At 49.2% G+C, this 15,829-nt stretch overlaps 1 protein-coding gene across 1 annotated transcript in view; it reads right to left on the bottom strand.

Moving 5' to 3' along the window:
* Vwf (von Willebrand factor) overlaps positions 1-15,829 on the bottom strand; it is a 133,782-nt gene that overhangs the window by 72,727 nt on the left and 45,226 nt on the right. The window contains exons 12-16 of the mRNA XM_036181447.1: positions 15,306-15,444; positions 13,879-13,979; positions 9,336-9,531; positions 8,531-8,746; positions 4,875-5,115 (exon numbers count right to left, since the gene is read on the bottom strand). Of these exons, the coding sequence (XP_036037340.1) occupies positions 4,875-5,115; positions 8,531-8,746; positions 9,336-9,531; positions 13,879-13,979; positions 15,306-15,444 (893 nt within the window). The remainder of the gene's footprint in view (positions 1-4,874; positions 5,116-8,530; positions 8,747-9,335; positions 9,532-13,878; positions 13,980-15,305; positions 15,445-15,829) is intronic.

The following is a 15,829-nucleotide window of genomic DNA, read 5'->3' as shown; positions in this document are numbered from 1 at the left end:
AGTGGTATCAACCCTGCCCTACATCTTTTTTTTTTTTTTTTGTATGTGGAGCTGAGGATCGAACCCAGGGCCTTGCGCTTGCTAAGCAAGTGCTCTACCACTGAGCTAAATCCCCAACCCCGCCCTACATCTCTTAAAGTCAGCATTCAAGAGAGGTATCTACACAGTGCTTTTCATAACAGCCAAGCTATGGCATCGGCCCAGGTGCATCAGTGGATGAACAGACAAAGAAAAGTAGGATACACACATAATGAAGTATCATTTGGCCATGAAGGAGAATCAATTCATATTGTTTGCAGGAAAGTGGATGGAACTGGAGGTGACTGTGTTGAGTGAAATAATCTCCGGCTCAGAAAGATGAGCGAAGCATGCTTGCTCTCATGGGTGCAATCTAGAAAGAAGACATCATAGCAGAAAGGGGACTGCTAGGGAAGAACAGGAAGGCTGGGGGAGAGGAAAAGAGAAGTAAGAAGATGATGTGTATGTTCAAAGTACAGACTGTGCACATGTGAAAATGTCACAGGCAGGCTCGGGACTTGGCACAACTAATATGCGCTAACAAAACACTCTAAGAAACTACAAAACATTGCTGAGAAAGCTGAAGACCTAAGTAAATGGACACCCTTTGCATCTAGATCAGAAGGATAACAATAGGATGACAAGACTCTACAAGTGGCCTACAGATTGAACCAAATCCCAAACGGCAGTTTCTACAGAAACTAAGACTAGAATGTATGCGGCACTTCAAAGCACCCTGAACAGCAAAACAATCTCAACAAAGAAGAAAGCTGGAGCAGCCACAGTTTCTGGTTCCAAACCTATTGCAAAGCTACAGTAATTACAACAATGTGGACTGGCAGATGGACAGGTATACAGACCAGCTAAATAAACAGCTCAGAAGTCAGCCGTCGCCTAGACGGTCAATTGAATTTCTACACCAGTGCCAAGACAAGGCAAAGAGAATATGCGGTGCCGGGAAACCGGAGTTCCATCTGGGAAAGGATGAAGCTGGACTCTAACCTTACACCATATACAAGACATGAGCGCCAAATGGATCAAAGATCCAAACATTAGTAAAGAAGGGATCATTGGGGTAAATATTCATGACTTGGGATTTGGCACTGATTTCCTGGCTATAATAAAGAACCATAAGGAATAAATTAAAAGGACAGATAAATTGATTATATCAAAATTAAAATATTTTCTGCACCAAAAGGCACTAACAACAGAATGGGGAAAAAAGTCACAGAATGGGAGGAAACATTTGCAAGTTATATATTCAAAATATACAAAGGTCTTCAATAACTCAATAACAAAATAAACTATCCAGTTCAGAACTGGCTGAAAGATTCAAGTAGATACATTAAAAAAAAAAATCTACAAATAGCCAGCAGACACATGAAAAGCTATTCAAGGTCCTTAATCACTGAAGAAATGCAAATCAAAAGCACAATGAGATACTGCATCATACCTAGTAAGATCACTATTAGAAAGAGGGAAGCTTGGGAGATGTCTTAGTGGGTGAAGTGGCCCGCTATATAAGTATTAGGGCCTATATTTGAAACCCCAGAACCCATGTAAAGCCAGACACAGTAGCACACCTGTAATCCCAATGCACCCATGGAGAGACTGTGGGAGAAGATAGAAGAATCCCCAGAAGCTTACTGTCCAGCTAGTCTGGCGTATGCAAAGTAGCAAACCACAAGAGACTCTGTTTCAAATAAGATGGAAGGAGAGGACTGTCACACAAGACTGACCTCTGACCTTCACACATGTGCTCTAACACAGATGTACCTGTACTCTCACACACACTCAATACAGGGTGGGGGAGAGAGAGAGAGAGAGAGAGAGAGAGAGAGAGAGAGAGAGAGAGAGAGAGAGAGAGGGAAAGAAAAAGAAGAAGAAGGAGGAGGAGGAGGAGGAGGAGGAAGAAAAGGAAGGGGGAATAGGGGAATAGGAGGTAGAGGAAGAGGAAGAGAGACAGAAAATAAGAGGTGCCAGGGAGTTTGTAGAGAAATGATTACCCTGGTCCATTGCTCTTGGGGATTTCAATGCTGCAGCCTCAGTGGAACAATAGTTTGGTAGTTCTTTAAAATGCAAATAGAATTACCATACGATCCAGCAGTTGCAGTCATGGGTATATACCACCCCCAAATCTGAAAGCACACTCAGACACTTAAACACCAATGTTCATGGCAGCACTATTCACAACAGCAAAGAGGCACAGGCAGCCAAGTGTCTACCAACAGATGAATGGGTAAGCAAGAGGTAGTATGTATACACAGTGGAATACCATTCAGTCTTTAAAGGAACAGGGTTTGTATATATATACAGCAACAAGAGTGATCCTTGGAAACATTAACGTAAGTGAAATAAGCCAGACACAAAGAAAAGGATGAGTGTTGGATGCCTCCACTCATATGAGATATCTCAAGTAACCACATTCATAATGGAAAAAGTCAAGTGGCTATTTAGGCTGGGAAGCAATGAAGAGTTACTATTTAATGGACACGGTTCCTTTCTGGAACATAAAAGTTCTAGAGATAGATGGGGAGGAGTTGGTTGCACAATGTGTGAATGTACTTAATGACACTGGTACACCTGAGAGGATGTATGATGGCAAATTTCATGTCTTTTTAAAATGTTTCCATTGTCATGAGTCTGTGTGTGCACACATACTATCCATGTATGTGGACACACTTGTGTGGGTGCATGTGCATATTTATAGGCATGTATGGAGGCCCGAGGCTGATGTTGGGACTCATCCTTGACTGCTTATCGACTGAGGCAACATTTCTCAGCCAAGAGCTCTTCACCATGGCTGGTCTTTTCTAGCTCATTTGGTCTGGAGATCCCCTCTCTGACTCATAAGCTGTAATTGCAGGTCACGCCTACTCAGCATTTTCCTGGGGTCTGGGGATCCCAAGCCCAGTCCTCACACTCGCACAGCAAGCATTGCAACTGCTGAGCCATCTTCCCAGCCCATCGCTTCATGTCTTTCTTAGCATAATTAAAAAGGGGGTGGGGGTAATTGCTGAGGGGAGAAGCAAGCCCTACTTGTCCAACAGTGTTGTTCTCCAGAGGGAAACACTTGGAAAGTATCGCCAGGCAATCCTTTGATTGGGCTAAGGCTAAAAGATCCAGCCCACAGCAGGTGTTGTGACCATGTATGTGCCTTCTGTGTCCCTGGGATCCACATCCACAAAGTCAAGCAGCCATGGATGGAAAACATTCAGGAGGAAATGAATTATGTCAGCGTTGCATGTGACAGGCCTTGTTCCCTGCACTGCCTAAGCAGAGGGACAAGCAGGCACAGCACTTGTCACACTGTAGGTACTGAGCGCCATCTAGAGATGACTTACATACACAGGAGGATGTACCTGGGCCATATACAGTCCTGCGCTATTGCAGGTGAAGGATTCTAGCATCTATGGATTTTGGTACCTGAGGGGGGCCTAAGCCAAGGCCCTACGACCATGAAGGGACAACTGTTTTTCCTTCCATTTCTGTGACACTGCACTTCCTGGTTCTGCCCTTTCTGCTCACCTTCCATCCCTACTGTCTCCTGGAATCATCCTCCTCCCTCCCTCCCTCTGAGCAGTTCCCACACTCTAGACTTGGTCCTCTCTCCAGTCCGTGTCTCCTAGTGACCCCATTACCCTCAGTTCTACAGGGGTTCTCAAATTCCATCCCCCTAAGTTAAGCTATGGGCTCATTCATCCATCCGATGTCCTCTTGGAAACTAGTCAGTGAGGCCAGCATCTCCGCTGCACTTCAGAGAGAACTCTTACCACCTGCCATCACTGTCTTTGAGGCAGTCGGGTTCAGAGTCCAGAGCACCCACAGTGCCGTCTGCTGCCCTGCAGCACTTGCTGGTCCAGGCATATCTCCAGAGGCTCTGGCTTTGGGTCCCTGCTCTCCATTCCCTATGACTGCTTGCTCCAAGACCTAACAGTCTTCACGTCAACACTGTCAACATTTCCCCACATTCTCCAGAACCCACTCCCTGAAGCTACACTTTCTCTGCTTTGTTCTCTGTTCAAGATCTTTCCAACCCTGCTGCAAAAGAATCATCGGTCCTCCTGAGTATTTTAACAGTCCCTGACCCTGATCCCACCCTGACTCCAGGAGAGACAGAGGGACCTAACAGATGCATCATCTGTAGGTAGGATTAGTGCCCAGGTCATGGGCAGTGGGTTAGCCTCAAGAGACCAGAAGAGTTATTGGGAGAAAAGTGGTTAAAATGTGAAGCTACTTCATGTCCTAGACATGTCTCACACATGCCATGAGACCCTCTCCAGATGCAGATACTCAAGCCTGGACATTTCTTTCAGCCTCCAGAACCAGAATCCAAAAGAAACTTCTTATTCTATAAAAGACCCAATCTCTAGCATTTAGTTGAAGCAACTCAAAACACACTAACGGGCAAAGCACTGGCGTGAAGCTGCTGTGCCTTAATTTTCTCATCCAAGTGCCTGTGGACACTAGAAAGAATCTGAGGGGAGGGGACGGGGACACCTCCGTTTTCCATTCTAGAAAAGAGGAAGTGGGGCCTAGCATATGAGAGTAGATAGCAAAGCTCAAGAATTCCCATGTTGGCACGGAGAGGTCATTGTTTCATATGGACACTGAAGACCTGGGAGGACTCTCAGCTCTGCGTCCACCTTGGTATGCAAGTCTGGATAAGCCATTTCCCTTTGAGGCCTGTCCAGTTCTGCCACCAAGGAAGTCGTCACTGTCCTCCCAGGCATTCAGGCTCATAGCCTGGATGGATGGATGGATGGATGGATGGATGGATGGATGGATGGATGGATGGATGGATGGATGGGTGGATGGATGGACGAACGGATGAATGGATGGATGGATGCACCTACCACATGATATGATGGTCTGAGAAGATGTCTGCAGGCTGGAAGAGCTCACCATCGTAGTAACAGGGACACTGGGCCTTGGGCACACAGTCCCCTCTTTCATCCTGGTAGAGCCCTGGGGGGCAGAAGCAGCCCTCAAGACAGACTTCATTGCATTCTTCATCCGGGTAGGAGAGGGAGCGGCAGGTCAGGTTGCAGGAATTCCCACACTGCAGGTACACCTGGCCCTGTGGGCATCCCAGCGCTGGAGACAGGAGATGGAGGAAGGCATCAGATATTGTACCTTGTAGCTGTGACCACTGCTATAACCTATGGTCATAACCATCCCTTCCCACTCTGAGCAAAAGTATATCTTCAGGTGCAAAAATGTACATCCAAATTATGGGTACACATATTTTCACTCTTTACCCAGAAAGAGTAGGCTTTCCTTGCCTGAGAATTCTCCAAGTCCAGAACATTAAAGTCCTGGTGAATTTAAATATCTAAAAGAACTGGGAGTGGTGGGCAGGAGCATCTCCACAGAGAGAAGGACAATAATGGCTACAATCTCTGAGTGCCTACTGCATACTCTGTTCCTCACTGAATTAGCTCCCATTACCCCTTTCCTATGCTCTTACTCATAGAAACCAACACTTGAGCTAAGAAGCTTAAGGGTCTGGCCTCTCTGGGAGCAGAAGTAAGATCTGAGCCCAACTCTCTGCCTCCCTAAAGCTTCAAGAAGGGAACAGTCCCTTTGAGGACATGCAAGCTACAAGCAGGGACATGTATACATACTCCCAGCAAAGTGGGCAGCTTCTGTCTGCTCATATAGCCCTCACCACCACCCCTGGTGCCGGGGCTTTCACATAGAAATGAGAAATACTGTATGGCTATGTAGAACAAAATGCTAAGGCAGCTAGAGAATGGGCTCTATGCCCCACGTCCACAGGTTCAAATCACAGCTCCACTAGTTAGCATGGAACTCTGAGCACCATCCTCAACGGAATGTGGCAATAGTGTCTGTTGGGTCTTTGTGGAGGTTAGATGAGCCAACCTGGCACAGATGTTCACTGCTATTGTCATTGTGACATTGGAAGGGAGTTCCAGCCCAGCTCAGCAAACTCAAGATGGGAGCCATGTTCTCGAGAAAGAGCTCAGCCTCAGAAGACCTGACCCTCCCTTCCTGCACTGTGGCCATCATGAACCTGTAGTCTAATGAACATACTGATGATAAAAGTCTCTAGTGGGAAGGTAAGAAGAACAGAGAGGTGATGGTGCCCTTTGCGCTTGCCTGTGGTTGCTGTACAGGAAATGAGAGCTATGCTCTGGGCATGAACCTCCAAGGACAACAGAACCTTCCTTCTCTGTGACAGTCCCTTTCTCCGGCAGATGCCCACAGGCAGAATATCCCACATCCCATAGGAGCTGTTAGAGTCATCCCTGGCCATGAACTTCTGAAGAGACCCTGAGCCTCTCCCGTCTACCATCACCTCAGATTTGTATCTTAAGTTAACTGGGAAGGCAGTAGATTTCCTAGTCACATGAGTCACTGGCTTGCTTTCTTCTGGAGGAGTAGAGAGGCTGGGACCCTGAATGAATGTATAGAGCAAAGGTAGGGTGACATTGGGGCACACTAGCCCCAAAAAGTCAGTAACTGCCCTCAATCCACCTCATGTGCAATAACCAGGGCACTTTTCATCTGGTGAAGAGCCGCTGGAGTCGAGGGCTCCCCTCCCCACCAGCAGAGTATCTCCAGAGCTGGCATCCAGGCTCATGGAGTTTCTCCTCAAACCTTCTTTCTTCGGGAAACCATGCGCACCTCAGTTCAGCAGGGATGTATGGATATGCCCGGGCTGTGTGAGGCTCGGGGACACCGATAAAAAAGACTTGGGCCTTGCCTTCAGGGAGCCCATGTCTCCCCAAAAGAAACAGGCATTTTAAATGTGTGTGCTGCTCCCGAGTCTGTCTGGGGCATTACACAAAAGCAGCTGCATGGCATGTCCTTGATTGTCCCCCGTGACATTCTTCTGAATGAAGGGAGTGGTTTGGGAGCTCGGTCCCTTTCTCAAGAAGGAAGAGAGAGGTCGGGGACCAGGAAGCAGTAAACCTAGGAAAGTCAGGGGCTGGAAGCCAGGGGGCTGGCCCACTCTCCTTGGGCTCAGAGAAGCAAGCCAAGACCATCAGTCACATAAAGTCATAGGGACAGGTCCCTCTCGTCCTTAAACACCTCCTTCCTGCCAGCCGGCACCTGCAGCTGTCTCAAGAAGGCTCAGGAGCCATTTCACTGAGTCACTCCGATTACTGCACCAGCTCGTCACCCACACTCTCTTCTGTGGAGGTGAAGAACAACTGCTCCTAAGAGAGGAAAGAATGTTCCCGAAGGCTCTTGGCCTGCAGGGAGAATGTCCTACGTTAACACAGCCTTCTGATGCCATCGCATTGCACACAGCCAGTGCAGAATTCCGAATACTGGTGGGCAACAGAAGCCTGTTCACAAACAGCACACCACTGACTGGGTCCCCGTAACTAGAAGGCAGGCATGAAGAGGGGAACGCAAGTTCTGAGCCCTCCAGTGAAGGACTTGGGGTCACAGGGCTGCTGGACCACAGGTGCACTTCCTGAAAAGCTTGGACTCCATCCTCTGGGCTCTCAGCATTCCTTCCATCCTGGGGCTGGAGGGAAGAAGAAGGGACAACATGTCTCCTTCATCCCATCTTCCATCATCCGGTCCTCCCTGGAAGAGACTGCTTACACTAAGCACAAGCCCGTGAGGCACCAGCACTGGCACATGTGCTTCTCTGCAAATGCATGATGTCACATTTTCTCACCACTGCTCCTAACTACTGTTTCCCTGCGCCCGTCGGGGTGGTCACAGCAGTCTCCAAACACACCTGCCGCCGCCCTAAAAGTCAGAGTTCCGCCTGTTACTCTTGCAGACTCTCTGCCTCACACCTCTGCTCTGCTAACCTGTCTCTGCCACAAATGTGCCTTTGTGAAACTCTGGTCAAGAACACCCTCCCCAGAGAGTGCTCCTCGACTATCCCTGCCCTGATCCCTTCAGTGGTGTGGCTGATGTGCATCTCTGAGGGGGGTCCCGGAAACGAAGCTTCGAGATTCTGTCTCCCAGCTGTCTGAGCCTGGACACTGGCCAAATGTCTCCAGAGGAACAACAACAAAACAGGAAGCAGAGTCAGGCTGCCCAGGGGACCATAGCACACGGGCAGAGTCTACCACAGCAGAGGACAGATGCAAAGTCAACTAGAACAATGACTTCATTCAACGTCGAATAACTTCATACAATGTCAAAGACGTGGCCAGGACTCAAGGATTCCTGCATCCCAAACTCACTCCACAGCCTGACCATACAAGGAATGAACACTAGGTGGTAGCAGTTACAGGCAATCTCAGCTAGGCCCAGGCTCATGCCAGGGTTCCATGGCTTCTGCAGAGGGGTTCTCCTTGCTTTTATGCATGAACCCACCCGATCACCAGCCAAGAGCCGAAGGTCGGAGAAATGGCTGCAAGTAAACTGTAGGCCCAAGTTCGTCACTGGGGCCTGTTTCCAAATGAAATAATTCAAAGAAAGTGCCTTTGAAAAGGCCAGGTGGAGTAGACCCATGGGGTGCCAGAGAGTTTGGGTGGGCTACCTAAACGAGAGTAAGTGGTTATGGGGCACTCACCACAGAAGTCTGGCTCCCGCCACCCGATATGCACGCCTTTTCGGGCACACGCCGCAGCATAGTTGGCCACGGCACTACAGAGGCAATCCCGGCCGTCAGAGCAGGAGCAGACGTCATAGCGGCAGTTCTGCAGGTAGGGCAGAGGGCTGACAGCATGGTGGCAGGCCTCGAACTTGGAGGACGTCAGGAGCGCGCAAGCCTCCTCTGCAAACCTGGCTGTTGTGGAGAGAGAAGAGCCAGTGCCAGATAAGACAGCGCCCGGCCAAGGCCTCTGGGGCCAGCCACAAGGGATTCTCACACCCATAACCCACCCCCACCCAGGAGCAGAACCCAGCTGCCTTTTCCGTCGACAGTTACTGCAAAAGCTAGTCTCTCTGGGTCTGGCTTCTGGAGCCAGTGTTCTGCCCATGTTTGACTCAATTACAGGTAAAGAACGCGTTTCCCAAACACCCACTGACTGGTGGCAGAAGCTAAGAAGAGCAGAGAAGTTGGAGCACTGTGTCTGCACAGGGCCACTGCCATGCATATCACTCAATAATTCAACTCTAGAGCCCGTTCCTGCTCGAGACTGAGACCTTCCAGGTTCAGAATCGACACAATAGTCTCTTCTTTCTCAAGATTTCATATATGGAGAGTGTTTAATAAACAGACTTTGAAAAGGAAATGAGGCAAACGTAGATATGGTCAAAACGCCAATGGTCAAAGTAAAGGCTGGGTCAATTGTATCTCTGGCTCCCTCCCCCACAGTACACTGTCCCATGGAATCCCTGGAGCATGGGAGACCCCGATCCTGGGGCTCACATACTCAAACGTGGGTTCAGGCTGCAGGGGTCGCTGTGTTGTCTCTGCAGGTCCAGACAATCCCCCTGAAGCTTCCAGGCGTTTCCGAAGTCCACCACCAGGGGCTCCACTAGGCCCGCGGGCGTGAGGAAGTCATCACCCTTGTTCCCGTTGTAATTCCCACACAAGCCACAGGTCTTCCCAGAGTAGACAGGGGATAGCTGCAGAAGACAGACAGACAGCCTTAGAGCAGCTGTCCCGGAACACAGCAGTGGTTTCACTCAGCTAATGAGACCGTTTCAATCAAACCATTGCCCCACGTGAAAAATAAATAACTACAGCAACTAAGCTCTGGGCTGCAAACAAGAGGGAACCTGCAAACTATACAGTGCATGGGACCAGCTCGACGTTGCTCTTCAGTCACTGGTCAGAGAACAGTCAGCCAGATAATTCTGAGAACTATATTCATCAATTATTGTGTAAATTATAATACATAATATATTTATTTATAAACACATTCTATATTATTATGTTGATTGAGAATATATTAACAACAATATTTAAGAATTACATATATATAATGTAGTCACTTTGGAAGGCACAGTGGAGGCCCAGGGAGAAAAAGGACTTGCATAAGATCCCAGAGAGAGTGGCAGGGCTGGGAGGAGGAAGCAGGTTGACCCTCAGATTCATGTGCTCTGTATACCCGTGCCTACCAGTGCACATAAGCTATGGAACAATGAGGGGAAGAATGAACTGTCCGCTGAACAGGTTTTGGTCACATGGGCAAGGCAGACTGAGCCGAGGGCAACCCAAGCCCCACAGAGCTCAGGTCTGATGTCCAGAAGCAATACCTTTCTTCTAATCTCCTAAAGAGGATGCTGGGGAGGAAGCAGGGCTCAGATTCCAGCCCATCACTCACTCTCTGATCAGACCTCAGGGGTGAGCCAGAGGTTTGAGCCCATGGTTTACATTCAGGACCAAGTAGTCAATGGAGGCAGAGGAGCACTGCTGGTTTCTATGGTGCAGATCAGAAGAGGTGGTAGGGACCAGACTCCAGAGCCCACTCGAGCTCTGTGGGTAATCAGTGAGATCAGGTGACTCCTCTGATGTCCCAAAGCCTGACAAGTTAGGCCTGGACTCCCGTAGTCACCTCTGGGAGCCCCTTACAGCTTCCAGCTGTGACTTAATCAGGTACATATGGAAGGTTCCAGACCCACAAACATAAATGCAAGTAAGAAAGGTGGACAGAGTGGAGCTTCTTTGTTTGTTTTACAAAGGCCAAGGGTCACACACACTAGGCACCGAGGCCTTCCCTGACTTCCCTGCTTAGAACTAAACCTCCCTGGCCCTCCCTGGCCCTCCCCTGCTCTCTCTCTCTACTAGATGACTTAATGGAGTTGTTTGTTTTATTATCTGTCTTCCTCATTAGAATTCAAACTAAATAAGGTGAGCATTTGGCCTGCCATTTCACTGTTGGACCTTCATCATCTCTAAAACGACGGTGTCTATCTGCTATTCCAGTTGCTGTAACGAAATACCATAGACTGAGGAGCTTATGAAGAACAGAAACGGTATTATCTGAAGGCTAGGAGCTAAGGTCAAACACCAGCAGAGGCAGCACCCGGCAGGGGCCCTGTTCATAGATGCTTGTTCATGCCCTGTTCATGGCTTCTTGCTGCAGGGCTCATGACCGAAAGGGCTGGCTGGCTGGCTGGCTCCCTGGAGCTCATTATAAAGGCGTTAGTCACATCCATAGGGCTGGTCCTTAGTGAACTCAGCCCTGCCCAAAAGTCTGCAACACAGGAAGTTTACTGGGACACCCTAATATTTGCCAACTTGAATGGATAGTTTGGATGAATGGAAAAATAAATGACCACCCATAAAAGAGCTTCTGCCCGATGCCAGATAAAACACAGTGAAGTCTGTCAAGGCTGCCTGAGCAAAGTGGCAGCAAGTGACAGGCCTTCATTCTGCTTCCCCCACTTCTTAGAATCTTTCCCTCCTGCCCTTCTTAGCCACATCAGGTGCCCTCAGGCTCCCCGAGTTTCCCTTGACCATGCTCTCTAGCCTCCCATCACTACCCACCCCTGCTCTCAACATGTTTTTCCTCTCTGTGCCCTTGGCCTGTCTCAGGGGACAGCATGGTCAGGAGTTGGAAGAGAGGGTGTACCCAGGGACATTGACCTTGGACACAGACCCTACAGTGTCTCCTCGCAGAGCATTTTGAGAAGACACTATTCAAAACAGGTCTCAGCTCTATGACAGTGGGGACTGTCTCAGGTCTTCATAGGACTCTGCTGAGGCCGAACTTGGCCTGTGTGGAAGTCCTGGTTGACCTGAGCTGATTGACCATGTCCCCACTGCCTGTGGTCAAGGCATGCATATCACACACAGGTGGAAAGAGGGTGAGGCCCCCTGCAGCCTGTCTGCAGCCCCAGGCCTGCCTGCCTCCAGCCAGCTCCTCTCCCAAGGCCCAAGGGGCAGTTTGAATGCCCCCCACACCTTCCTGCTCCTCACAAATGCACCTTTTCAGAGTAAAACTAACAATAGAATACTCCCATGGGCCATGAGGTCACCTGACCTTGTCCTGCATCTTACTCATATGTTCTCTTCATCTCAGGTAAACTAATCAAACCCTAATGCCCATTTCTACAGATAAACGTAGAACTTTCTCCTCTTCAGAGAGACAAAGAACAGAATAACCTGTTCTGTAAAGGCAGGCAGCTGCCTAGAACAGGAGGTACAGGAGCAGAAACCACACAAAGCCAGCACACCCACCCTGCACCAGTGTGGATGCTGGGAAGGCAGACTCCCAGCAAGCACTCCCTGGAGACCTGGTGAGCAGAAGGCAATTTGGACCCAGACCCAGAGAGCCAAGGTCTGTAACCAACTGACGTTGACACATCCCTACCAGCCATGCCTCCGTGATTCTAGCAGAGCCCGTCTCTAGTTCTAACTAGAAATGGGCCAAGAGGCTTTCCTGGCTCTGCCTGCTCCCTGCTCTATGGTCACAGTTATTTTACAAAAGAAAAATAGAGTCCATGTGGATCTCTCTCGGAGATTCTGCAATGGGAGAGTGAACGTGGCCACACGGGAATGGAAGAACAGCATCTCATAGGGACTTGCAACCCCCACCATAGAGTTACACCAAGGACGCTGGGGAGCAGGGATCCCAGGACATGGAGCAGGCTCTCCAGGCATCCTGAGATTTCTCAAAGTGTGGTCTTGACGACGCATCAGGGTCTTTTGAGGCCCTTTCCAGGGGTCTTTGAGACTGAATATTTTCATAGCTACATGATTTTGCTCTTGCCCTTCCCTTCTCATTGTCATACAAGGACACAGTGGAATTTTCCAGAGGCCCTGTGATGTGAAATGTTGTAGCAGATTGATTGCAGAAGTAGATATGAGAATCCAGCTGTCTTCTATTAAACGAATCAAAGAGATTTACAGCCATGGCATTCTTCTTACTGCCTAGTGTTTTCTCCTGATCCCCGTCTAACTTATTTTTCCAAAAGAAAGTGCTTACAAATGCCTACTAGGTAACAAGGTTTAGTGTTACATTATAAATGAGTTCATGTGTGTCTTAATGTCTCTGGTTAACTCCTCTGCTGTTTGGGATGGGTCTTGCTATGGAGCTCACGTTGGCTGAAACTCACTATGGTAGCCCAGGCTAGCCTCCAGCCTCTGTCTCCTCTTCCTCCTCCTCCTCCTCCTCCTCCTCCTCCTCCTCCTCCTCCTCCTTCTCCTTCGCCCTGGGATGTGCCACTCTGCTCAGCTTTGGTTTAACCATTAATCTGATGTTAGTAGATATAATCTCACTAAAGATCTCGGGGACTCTCCTCCATCATTTTTAAGACTCTAACAGCATCTTGAGACCAGAAAGAGAGGACCATGGGCTAACAGAAGGACACTGGCCAGAGAACTAACTGTCATTGGCTGTGACTGAGTGTGGGCTTCTGGTACCTCTCCATGTCCCCTGGCTGTCTCCCTTATGAAACAGCACTAGTGAAAGCGATTCCTGCTCTTTACCTGCTAGGGACTTTGCAAGGTCAGCAAATCTGGAAGCCCAGTGAAATGTATGTTACTGTCCAATCTGATTAGACCTTCCAGAGGACACGGCCCACACATGCGTCGGCTCAGTTCTCAGTAAGGAATGTGGAAGATCCCCCTGTGGCTCTCTCCAGATGCTGTATGGGAGGATACTGGGTCTGAGCTTGGGGCTCCAATCTGGTTCTTCCCTTGCTCCCCACAGTGAGTGTCCAGGGACACCTCTTGATCCAGGAAACTGGCCTCAATGCCAGTTCTCCGGGGGACTGACATCCAGTCTGGAGATCAGCACAATACCCAAGCCCCAGAAGGAAGAAGCCCCAGGGCCAACAAGAAGCACCCAGGAAACACACATCAGCCTCTCACACACAGAGAGGCCTGTTCCTTGCTCTGGGGGTGTAAAGTGTGAGGAGAAAGAAATTCTTCTCCTACCACACAAAGCCATTTTACCCAGAGCACAAGGGGTACTTTGTAAAGGTCGGGCTCCAGAATGGCTGTAGCTTAGAAAGGGTACCTACCTTAACCAGTAGCTGCCCGCGGCCATCCCAGTCCATCTGTAGATCTTCCCCATAGCTGAGATGCACAGAAGCCATCACTATGTGCTGGATACGGAGGTCGCCTAGAAGAGGACAGGACGAAGGTTCAGATGGGGAGGTGACAGGTGTATTGTGCATCTGTGATGTCTCAAAGTATCATGGCATGACAAGCAAAGAGTGAAAGACAGACACAGGTGTCTGTGAGGCTGGACACTGGGAAGGGGGGCTGGGAGTGGTGAACTGGGTAGACAGAGGCAAAGAAATTCCCAGAGGAGACGCTGGTCGGCCACAACCTGTAATTCCCCTTATGACCTAAGGGGGCAGCAGAGGCTCCAGCATCCTAACTTCAAGCCAGAGTCTGAGGCTGAGGGAATCCTCTGTTCAGGTGTTCTTACACTAGAGTCACCTGGGAGAAGGGAACCTCAATTGAGAGAATGCTTCCATGACATTGGCCTGTGGGCATGTCTGTGACATTCTCTTGATGCTGTATGATGTGGGAGATGCAGTGCTAACCCCTGGGCAGCTAACCCTGAGAGGTATAAGAAAAGTCACTGAAGGCATGGAATGCAAGCTAGTAAACAGCCTTCCTCCTGCCTCCAGGATCCCGCATTGGTTCCTGCTTTGACTTCCCTCAGTGATGAGCTATGAGGTGGAAGTATGAGATGAAACAAATCCTTTCTCCCAAGTGGAACTTGATCAGTTTTTTGTTGTTGTTGTTGTTGTTGTTTTTGTTTTGTTTTTCTTTTTTTTTTCTTTTCTTTTTCATCATAGCAACAGAAAGTGTCTATAACAACCACTAAACCTGATTCTTGAGCACGCTTGGGCCCCTGTTGGCTTCCAGGCTGGATTACAGTCCTTTGGCTGAACAACGTTGTGTGCAAAGCTGAAGGTAGCAAAGGCTACTGCTGTGGGAGGGTGGATGTGAGGAAGCTTATGCCTCGCTTTGGAGGAATACATTAGCTCCCTGGAGTCACACTCAGCATAAATGTACGTGAATACACAGTGTGCTCACTCGCCAAGTTCATCCACTGTGTATTAAGCTAGGATTATGGGCTACAGGACAGCCAAGAGTCATGGAGGAGAGAGATCCAAGGTAAAGTTCAGGAGTTGTGCGATACAAAGTCAGTTAATGGGACCAGGGTGACGACATGGGACAAGGTTTTTCTCATGAGGCATTTGCCCCAAGTAGCATCCTTTGAACTGACCATTTGTCAGTCACCCCTGACCTCTCAAGTAGGTCAACCTCTGCTTCAGGAAGCCTTTGCTTGCAGAGACATGGTACCCAGGCTACCATTCCCCTCCCTAGCTACATCTCCATCAGGTTCCCAGGAAAGGAGTGGGTGCCCTCAGTGGGCAGGGACAGATGTTGAAGAGATGACCCAGTATGGAGGACAGGGTCATGAGCTCACCTTGCAGGAAGGGGATCTGGATGTCCTGGCCATCAATGGCGACTCCTCCTCCATGTTTCAGCTTCACAAGACTATTGTGCAGGGCAGACAGTCGCACAGTGACTGAGCGGGTACAGACAGCGTCGGGGTCATCGGCACACTGACGAGTGGAAATGCAGAGTGACCTTACCACAGCCCTACCAGCCCAGCGCCCAGCCTCAACTCTAGAGTGTGCGGGCCTCATTGAATAGCACACTTCCATTCTCACAGATGCTGTAAGCATGGGGTTCCCAGAGCTGTGCAAGAAGGTCCTAAGTCAAGCCATACTCACACCCTTTCCCATCTTTGTATGGGTTTTTTTTTAACAATGAACCTTAAGCCCTCAGCTCTTCTTATTCCTTGGGCCTATTAATGCAAAACAATTGGGGGCTTCCCCCAGGGTAGAAGTCCCAACACTGTCCCATCCCTGCTTTATTACCTGGAGAATACACACCTGTACCATGGCACTCATAAAGGAGGGGACCCTGCTGCTCCCCACCCCAATC

Source organism: Onychomys torridus, chromosome 3 (genome assembly GCF_903995425.1).
Source record: "Onychomys torridus chromosome 3, mOncTor1.1, whole genome shotgun sequence".
Taxonomy (NCBI): Eukaryota; Metazoa; Chordata; class Mammalia; order Rodentia; family Cricetidae; genus Onychomys; species Onychomys torridus.
This window is presented reverse-complemented; position numbering and strand designations above follow the sequence as displayed.